This window comes from Podarcis cretensis, assembly GCF_951804945.1.
Source record: "Podarcis cretensis genome assembly, chromosome: 5".
Taxonomy (NCBI): Eukaryota; Metazoa; Chordata; class Lepidosauria; order Squamata; family Lacertidae; genus Podarcis; species Podarcis cretensis.
The window spans coordinates 56,256,154-56,265,962 of NC_137174.1; the positions used below are offsets into that span (position 1 = coordinate 56,256,154).

Below are 9,809 nucleotides of genomic sequence, written 5' to 3' on the forward strand. Positions count from 1 at the left end.
TGCTTGCCTTCCAGCAGGCAGCTAAGACTTACAATTATCTATGCTCTGGTCACATTCCATTTATACAACATATACATGGGGCTGTCTTTAAGCAATGCATCTGGTTCAAAATTAAGTAGTTAGGCTCCCAATGAGGATGAGCAAAAAGAAAGTAGAAGAAGCTTGCCAGTCTCAACATGACTGCCAATAGCTTCCAATCTATTTAAGATGACAATTCAAAAACGTATTTTAATCTTTTTCAGGCAAGCCTCCCTATGAAGAAAATTCCATAATCAAAATGCTACAATGGAAAAAGCACTATCACCTTACCACCCATCCTACCATTCTAATGCTATTCTGCTGTCTCTAATGTTGCCATTTTGGTCACATACCAAAGAGCCAATTAGTACAAATGTTCCCTAGTGGTTTTTTATAACCACTGCAAAACTTTATTGCCTAATAATTATGTACTCTACATATGCATGCACACAAACCAGATTTAGACCCAATGCTACTTTTGCCTGTTCCAATAAGATTGACAACCTGTCATTTGACCAAATAATATTCACAGTAGCTTACAAGTGACTGAAATAATCAACACCCACTCATCTGTATTAGTTCCCCAACAGTAGATGAGACTAGGCCATACTTTCCTACAGTTTTGCTGTCCCTGAGCAACCAAGAGTTGTTCAGTATTCTTTGTGACAAGGAGGTAGCTGCTCCTTTACTGGCTGATGGATTCAGACTGGTCTCCCCTTACTATGATAGGAAGGAAGAGGGTGAAACCTCCCAGTGGCCTTTGGCCCCTGTGCAAAAGGCAGAGTTGGAGTACACAGCTCTGCTGTCCCAGGACAAATGTCTTCATAACAAACAGAATAAATTATACTAATGCTTTTTTAAAGATGGCTTAGATTCACAGGTAACATATTGTCAGGGAACTGACATCAGAACGAGATGGGGAGGCAAGGCTCCAAAGCGATGCAGGAGAGGGGACCAGCAGGGGGGAAGGAATTCAGCGTAACACCGGTAGAGAAGGGAGGGAAATGGAGGATTCGGAGAGAGGTCTCCAAGACCCTTCACCCGAGACTAGTGAGGAGAGCGCGGACACGCCTCTGCCTTCCCCTTACTTGCGCAGACGAGTTCCGCGCAGGGAAAGTAGGAGGAGACTTGGCGTCAAACAGCTCTTATGCTGGAAGAGGTTCAAGAAACGCCCACTGACGGATTCTGCAAGTGACTGACCGGCCACGGAGTGTGAGCTGTCAGCCAAGGCATGGTTGGCCAGGCAATCTAAACAAAACTGAAGGCAACTTACGCACAAGTAACCCCTTACAACCACTACACATATCTACAGATAAATTAATATTTTAAACCAACAACCAAGAAATCTATATAGCGTTAATCCCATATTCTTGGCTGTATTAGAATACAAACCTCACATTATTTCAACATACATCTTGAGAGCAGAACTGCAATACACTTGGCATGATACAAATGTGCGCACTTTGTGACTACTATGCTATACAGTGTAATTCGAGGAATTAAAAAGAACAACCTGTTTGTTTGACTAAGTTGTGAGCAGAGGGAAATAGTGCTGGAAGCAGTAATGTCAACATCACAATATGCTAATAAAGCATTCTATGCAACTCAGAATTTTGCATACGGATGCCTCCTTAGGTTGCTTCAGTATCATTGACCTGCAGGGTGTTTTGTGTCACCTTAAAGACTAACAGTTGCATTGTCACATGAGCTTTCATACATCATAGCCCCTTTGTCAGATGCAATATTTATCTGCTTTGTATCTTCTGTCATTTCCAACCAACACAGCAGCCACTGTCTACTGAACAGCCTATTCATAATGCTTTCTTCAGAAATAAAAACATGCCAATATAAAGCTTTTCAGTCTGGAGAAAGGAAATGGCTGAAAATTCTGTAACCCGAGGCAAACATTTGTTGCTATCCAATGTTCAAGCATGTAATATGATCACCAAGAGCAAGTCTTGCTTTTATTATAATGGGTTCTTTACCATTAGAACTCAATTAGAAGCCCCAGAGGAATATTTCTCTTCCTACTGATAAAAACCATATGCATAAAAATTGCCTTAATGAAAGTTTGAAACATTTGTTCACTTCAATTCAGGAAATAGTGTGTAAGATGACATCACATAACAATAAAATGACAAGAAAGATCAAACATCTAAGCTTCCAGAAGTCTGATTTAGTTTAATATAACTGCTACTTTTTCAAATTATAGTGAATTTAATTTGGATTCTTACCCAGATCAAGTTTGAAATCACCAAAATACTGAAACAGTGTAGCTTTTGAAAACAAATTCTGCAAAAGTTTCTACATATATCAGTTAGTGAACTGCTTTGGGTAGCAGTCTCAGTGCCCTTCTCCTTAGTTACGAATGTCACAACTTTCAGCTTGTTTTGTTGGGTTTCCTTTATTAGCTTTTATGAATTATATCAAATTTACTACTTTAAATTCAACTGAAGTTATCTTATTCTTTTAAAAAGTCAAAATAAACACAACAGGGCCACAACATTTTGATTGATGGATTACTGACAACCCTGGATCCCCAATAACACATCCAATCCATATTCCTCTTTGGAATATCTAGACCAGAAGTAGGAAATCTTTTTGGTTGGGGAAGCAGACCTTTACTTTCCTCCACCTTGTGGGTCAACTTTGACAGGTGAGTGGGGTGACCCATGGGGGTGGGGTCTGCTTTGCCAATACATTCCCTGTGGGGAATTCAACTCCATGCACAGTTCATTACCTGATACCACTCAGTGATGTTAACTGATTGGCAGGTCAGTGTTCTTTGGTGGAAATGGGACTCATAGGTCTACTAGGACATCCAAGGGCAGAGGTTTCCCACACCAATCTAGACAGACCTCAAACCTGCCCAGTGCTAACATAATGACATTCTTTATAAAGAAATGAAAAGCACTATATAGAGGAGGGAGAAAGGTTGTCCAGAGAAGCGGACACGGAGCAATGGTTCCAAACTACAAGAAAAAAGATTCCACCTAAACATTAGGAAGAACTTCCTGACAGTAAGAGCTGTTCGACAGTGGAATTTGTTGCCAAGGAGTGTGGTGGAGTCTCCTTCTTTGGAGGTCTTTAAGCAGAGGCTTGACAACCATATGTCAGGAGTGCTCTGATGGTGTTTCCTGATTGGCAGGGGGTTGGACTCGATGGCCCTTGTGGTCTCTTCCAACTCTATGATTCTATGATTTCCACATTTATAAGATGAATAGTTATAGAGATACCTTTATGCAGCCTTGATAAGAGTTAATTGTATCCTGTTATAAAATCACGGGTGCTAACATTGGTAGCACTCAGAGCCCAGCCATTAATCAAGGGCTTTAAATAATTATCTACTCTTAGCATAACTTGGATATCACCTCTTATTAGTCAGTAAATCAAATCCCATAAAATAATAGTTTACAGAATGCCTTTTTTTTTACTCAACAAAATGCAGGTTTTTTTAAAAAATAGGCTCAATTATGGCTTATAATGTAAAATGTTTATATATATATTTATTCTGTCCTGAAAGTATATTAAATGCTATCAATATGTTGAAAACCATATTCTACCCATTCTGCTTATTGTTGCAGAATTCCACAAGTCTCCTAGAAATCGTTTACAGAGATTAGAGGCCAGTCTAAGGCACAAAACTAAAAATGGATAATTAAGTGGAGAATAGCAACAGACAGCTGGAAGGAAAAATTAACTACTGTTTTAACAAATGCTTAACTGTACAACTGATAGTCATTTCCACATCTTGGGAAACAGAAACTGACAGATGGCAGAAATCTATAAAGTTTATTCATAGTTCCTTATTCAATTCAGAGATAAATATGCAGCATGAAAAAGAAACTGAAATCTGAGCAAATAAAACCACAAAATGGCTTTAGGAAATCCCAAACCATGGCACTAGGAGACTGCTCAGAAAATAGTGTCCTAGAAGTGCTATATTCAAGACAAAACTGGAATCATGAGTTTTTTCTACCATAAAAATATATTTTAGCAAAAATATATACAGTACATGAACAGCTAATACGCCCTTTTGGTACCTTGCTTCCTCCTCTTAAAATAAATGTTTGAGGTTAACAAGAATTAACTCATACCTTGGAGAAAATGACTTGCCTTATAAAGGGATGGGTGGGTACATTCTACATACACACTCCATGTAGTGAAGTGTGAAAGAAAGACTCCAGATTACTCATGAGGTATACACCCAGCTCATAAGTGACTAATGAAAGATGGCAAGAATCAGCATGTACACCATACTTCCTTGATTTGAAGAATTAAAAATTATTAACCCTGGATAATATCAACTGTAATATTATGTATACTGATATGCCATCTTGGGCTTCTTTGGGAAGAAAGGTGGGATGTAAACTAATAAGATTTCTGTGCTTGTGTATAACAGAGCAAGTTAGTTGCTTTTGTTTTCAACACATTGCAGGAATTGAGAATGTTGTGTCTGATGTGCAATAATAGATAAGCGTAGCTAGTCTTTTCTACTGTTATGAATCTTAATCCCATACTGAATCCAATATTTATGTGCTGCTCAGGAAGATGAAAGCATACTCCATGATTAAAGCAAGGAAAATATCAAACGTACAGCCTTAAACAATTATGGTACTTTTCACTAAAGTTGAAGAGAATAGCACTGCATGTGCAAAACTTCCAGAAGCTAACATGATGCAAGATGTTCAGGAGATTGGCATCTATAACTGTATGAATGAGTCATACAAGACACACTTTAAACCATGTTCCACAGAAATGCTGTATCAGGATGTGCAATATATGGTGTTCTGGGAGTTGCTAAATCACAACTCCCATCATCCCCAGCTACTAACCATACTGACAATGGCTACTGGGAGATGGAGTCTTACAATATCTGGAGGGCCACAGGTTTCCCACCCTGTCCTTGTGCTATAATAATAATAATAATAATAATAATAATAATAATAATTTATTTCTACCCAACCCATCTGGCTGCGTTTCCCCAGCCACTCTGGGTGGCTTCCAACAGAAGGTTAAAAATACATCAAAACATCAAACATTAAAAACTTCCCTAAACAGGGCTATATCTCTCCACCATAATTTTCTAAAGTGAAAGTGATTTTTTGGTAGTGTTTTATGTTCCTCTTTTAATGCTAATGAAAAACTAAAACAAAGATTTAGCTTTGGGTATTCCAACACTTACACTTTGGCTTTCTATGCAAATGCAGTTAAGGTGGCTAAATACAAAAACAAAACAATACAGTGGTGCCTCGCAAGACGAAAAGAATCCGTTCCGCGATTCTCTTCATCTAGCGGTTTTTTCGTCTTGCGAAGCAAGCCCATTGATGGCTTAGCGGATTAGCGCTATTAGCGGTTTAGCGGCTTATCGGCTTAGCGAATAAGCGGCTTAGGAAAAGGGGGGGAAGGGGGAAAAACCGCAGGAACTCGCAAGACATTTTCGTCTTGCGAAGCAAGCCCATAGCAAATTCGTTTTGCGAAGCACCTCCAAAACGGAAAACTCTTTCGTCTAGCGAGTTTTCCGTCTTGCGAGGCACCACTGTATAATCAAGTAGAATCTAATGAAACCAGAAGAGAGCAAACGAACTACTGTATTCAAAAAGTCTCAGTTAAAAAATGCCCACTGAAAGCAACAGTTTTCAAGGCATGTTTGAAAGCAGGTAATGAAGAGGCATATAAACGTCCCAGGAGAAATTATTCCATAACCTGGGTGCAACCATCGAAAAGGCCTCTCTCATTCCAACTAGCTGCACCTGTGTTAGCAGGACAGCAAACCTCAAGCTGATTTGTCCAGTCCAGGCTGTCAGGGCATTTAAGGCCCAATCAACCTCTTGAATTGAGCCTGGAAAGAAATCAAAAGCTGTTAAGTTGGTACAACCAAATTCCTGGTGACTCCAGATAACAGTTTCGCAGCAGTATTCTGAACCAATTGAACTGTGTTCAAGAGGAGCCCCATATAGGATACTTTACATAATCCAACCTGGGAATGACTAAGCCAGGAACAAATGAGACTTGATCTGATTTCTCAATGAAAGGGTGCAAGATAGTAGACCAGATAGTTATGTCACAGGCACCTGCATAAATAGGGCAGATCCAGGAACCACCCCCAAATCTATGAGCATGATGCTGGGAGTGCAACCTGGCATATAACAGATTAAATATTTATTGCAAGAACAGTAGTAATACCAACCAAATGAGAGGTTCAGGGGAATCAACAGGATCACAGTCCTCCATCTCCCAGGACAGGTCACCCAACAGGGTGAACAAGGCAATCTCTTTTTTTAAATGATATTTTTGCAATTTAAAATACACATCAACAATTCCTTTTACATTGACATATGTCTTCCACATTATTTTTCTATGCATATTTGCATACTTTAAATAATAATTATTGACTTCCCTCTACCTCTTAACAGCTTCTTCTCACTTTATTTCATTTTCTTTTGTACCATGTCAAAATCCAAACAAACTTTTCTTTACAGCAAAAGCCTCCAAAGGCGATAACCACCATGGTGTATTTGGTTCTAATAACTTTTTGGTATCATTCCCAGACTGAGTATTTTCTAATTATATGCTCGAGGAAGCCTCTATGTGCTTTCACTCTGTTATAGCCCAAATACCCCTGCCAGCCGAATCTATTATCCCACCCCTCTATGTCCAATATATTTGTGTTTTTCAAAATCATCCATTCCTTTGTCGAGCAAAGACATACAGCTTCATAGTATAATTTGAGGTCCAGCAATGCAAAGCCCCCTCTGTCCTTTTTCTCCGTCAAAAGTTTATACTTAATTCTAGGTTTTTTGCCTTGCCATATGAACTTTGCTAGTTCTTTCTGCCACTATTTAAAGCAGCTTGTCCTGCTTATTATAGGGATCATTTGGAATAAGAATAGCATTTTTGGCAGCACTGACATCTTGATAGTCAAGATTCTTCCCCATAACAATAGATTTAGTCTACTCCAAATTCCCAGGTCTTTTTTGATCTCCATCCATACTTCCACATAATTATTGATATATAGATATATTTTTTGTAGAGTTCCAAATTCCTAGATATTTGATCTTTTTGAACAAGGCAATCTCAGTCCCACACCAAAATGAAGAGTACAGTACTGAAATACTATCATATGAAGAGCCCTGGTGACTCAGACCATAGGCCCATCTAGTCCAGTAACCTATTCTCACTGCAACAACAAGATGCCTAGAGGAAGTTTCAAAGCAGGATCTGAGCACATTCTTCCCCACTTTCAAATGCCAACAACTGGTACACAGAGGTATACTACCTCCTACATAACAAAACTATAGAATTGGCTCTTATAAGATGTAGTGACAACCAGTAAGCTGGATGTCCTTAAAAGATAATTCGTAAAATTAGTACCATGCACTAAAGAATGAGATGCCTGAAAATTGTATTATTGCTTCCTCTGAGTGTGTTTTCGTGAAAAAACTTAATACTTGTTCTACCAATCTCTAATATGCAAACCTCTCAATTCTGCTCTCTGATGAGCTCATGCTTTAAAATGCTGTTTTGCATATATTCACATATATTCCCCCAACCACCATAAATCGGCAATTCAAAACCAAAGGCATAGTACTGTATCTATGAGGAATGGGATTCTTCCTTTTAGGAGTTACTTCATAAAGATCTTGCTAAGCCTAAGCCAACTGTTTAGAAAGCAGCTTGTCATCTAGAGAAAGGAAGGTTGAAGTGATAAGTAGCACTTGCAGAAGTCATACAGAAACAATGTTATATGAAAAACACACACAAAATTGAGTATTTTCCCCCTAGCAATGTACTTTGTTGAAAGAAACTAATTTCATACTTTCATAACAAACTGCATCTAGTAAGGCCTGCATTTTGACAGTGGTGAAATGAAGGGAATCCAGCATATATACATGCAAGAAACTCTTCTATTTTTTATAAATGAAATTCAAAACCAGTCATAGTTGAAAAACCAGCCAACAAGAACAACTTTGCAATACCAAAGAGGAAAAAAAGGGTGGATTAATGATCCAATACTTTTCCATCTCATATTTCTATTATTCTAAACTGCAACAATTCATAGAATCAAAGAACTGTAGAGTTGGAAGGCTGGCATGATCAAAAGAAAAACCATGTTTGCCCTAAGATGTAAACAACAGAACAACCAAAATCATTCTAAGGATAATGAAATCTTTATGATATAATGAGATGTTCCCAAGTTACATGTTAGAGACAAAGACAGTGTTCATATTTCAGGATTACAGCAGGAATATAAGACAAAACAAAATTTCTTACCTTGAATACTTTTCCAAAAGCACCATCTCCCAGTTCTCCTATAATTTCCCAATAGTCCTCTGGGTTTAAGTCTCTCTTGACATGCTCATATTGCTTCTTTTTCTTCTCACCCCCCAACTTGAAGATCTTACGAAAATTGAAGAATGACATCTTTGCTTTTTAAACTACCAGTAACTCAAAAACTGTATCAAAACCTCAGAGTAGACAACAGTTTGGCTTCTTCCAACACCTTTCTTCCTTGCTTTATGATCCAAAGGGATAAAAGGCACACAATTGCGGCAGTTATGTCACGTGAGAACTTTGATGCTGCCAGCAAACCAACAGAAAAAAAGAGTTTTTGACCTTAATTTTTAGATGCAGTATACAATAATCCAATGTCAAGTAGAACAACTTCTTTCAAGTCTATCTCTCTAGCTTTAAAAGCCAAAAAATCATTTGATCGCAAATTTCTTGCTCATAATAACCATACCATAGTACATGGCAAGGCCCCAAAGATGCTACTAGATAAAGTACATTGATGGTCTACAGCCATCAGTTGTGGCAGTCTTGGGGCTGGAAAAAACACACCAGCACAATATTTTTGATGGTGTAGCAAAACATCTGGTGGAGGATACTTGTGCCAAACAAGGAAAAGGCAGACAGCAGTATTCAAATCCTACTACTCCAATACTACTTATTTAGCAACAAGGATTATAGGCACCATTTCAGGACAAGCCTCCTTTCGCTTGATGAAACAGCTTCAGGACTCCAACACTGTGAAGACTGCACATCCTCCTTCATGTTTTGGGTAAAATAAAATAAAAAGACTCCTTATTCAATGGGCGTTGGGAGCCAGTTTCGCCTGTTGGAGAGAAGAGGAAAGTGAGAAAGACCGTCCCGCCTTGACAACTCACGAACTCTCCGGTCCCTCCCCGAAAGACACTTAACCAATCCCCACAACAATTCAAAGTCAATCATGGATTTTGCTTTAAGGCGTGAGGGAGGGGCTCCACCGGAGTTTTTGAGGGATAAAGTGGAGCTACTCCACAAAGCAGGGGGCGTGTGAAATAAATCTCCCCCCCCTCCCCGCTTCACTTCTGTGTGGAAAAGAAAAGCCATAGGAGTCTGGGCTGAAGGAGACCTCCCCCCCCTCCGGAGAATTAGTACCAACGGTCGTAACGACAACAAGCCCCACTTTTTTTTAGTATGGGGGGGGGGTAGGAAGTGGGAAAGGAAAAGCGCTGCGAATAAAGGAGCCCACGACCCACAGGGAAGCTCATTTCAGCCTCTCACCCGGCCCGAGACGGATCCGGCGTCTTCGTCTTCGCCGCCGCCTTCTGTGTTCCCACTTCCTCTGTGGGGGCGGGGCAGAGCAATAAGCCTCCTTCTGCCGATTTCCTCTCCTCCTCCCCCCGCCTCCAACCACCACCCGAGCCCGGCTGCGCTTCGCTTCGCTTCTCTCTCTCCCTCCCTCCCTCGCTCGCTCCCAACTACAGTCACGCACGCGCACTCTCCTCAGCCACTCTCGACCGAGAGCC

General features: G+C 39.8%; 1 protein-coding gene across 4 annotated transcripts in view; it reads right to left on the minus strand.

Annotated features, from left to right (window-relative positions):
- SLK (STE20 like kinase) overlaps positions 1 to 9,701 on the minus strand; it is a 48,196-nt gene extending 38,495 nt beyond the window's left edge. For 2 of the 4 annotated variants that reach the window (XM_079976059.1, XM_079976057.1), the window contains exons 1-2: positions 9,565 to 9,701; positions 8,293 to 9,133 (exon numbers count right to left, since the gene is read on the minus strand). In XM_079976059.1, the coding sequence (XP_079832185.1) occupies positions 8,293 to 8,442 (150 nt within the window). In that variant the 5' untranslated portion in view covers positions 8,443 to 9,133; positions 9,565 to 9,701. Of the gene's footprint in view, positions 1 to 8,292; positions 9,134 to 9,539 lie in introns of all 4 variants that reach the window. The other 2 variants (XM_079976060.1, XM_079976058.1) reach the window with 2 other exon arrangements.
- Positions 9,702 to 9,809: the final 108 nt, after the last annotated feature.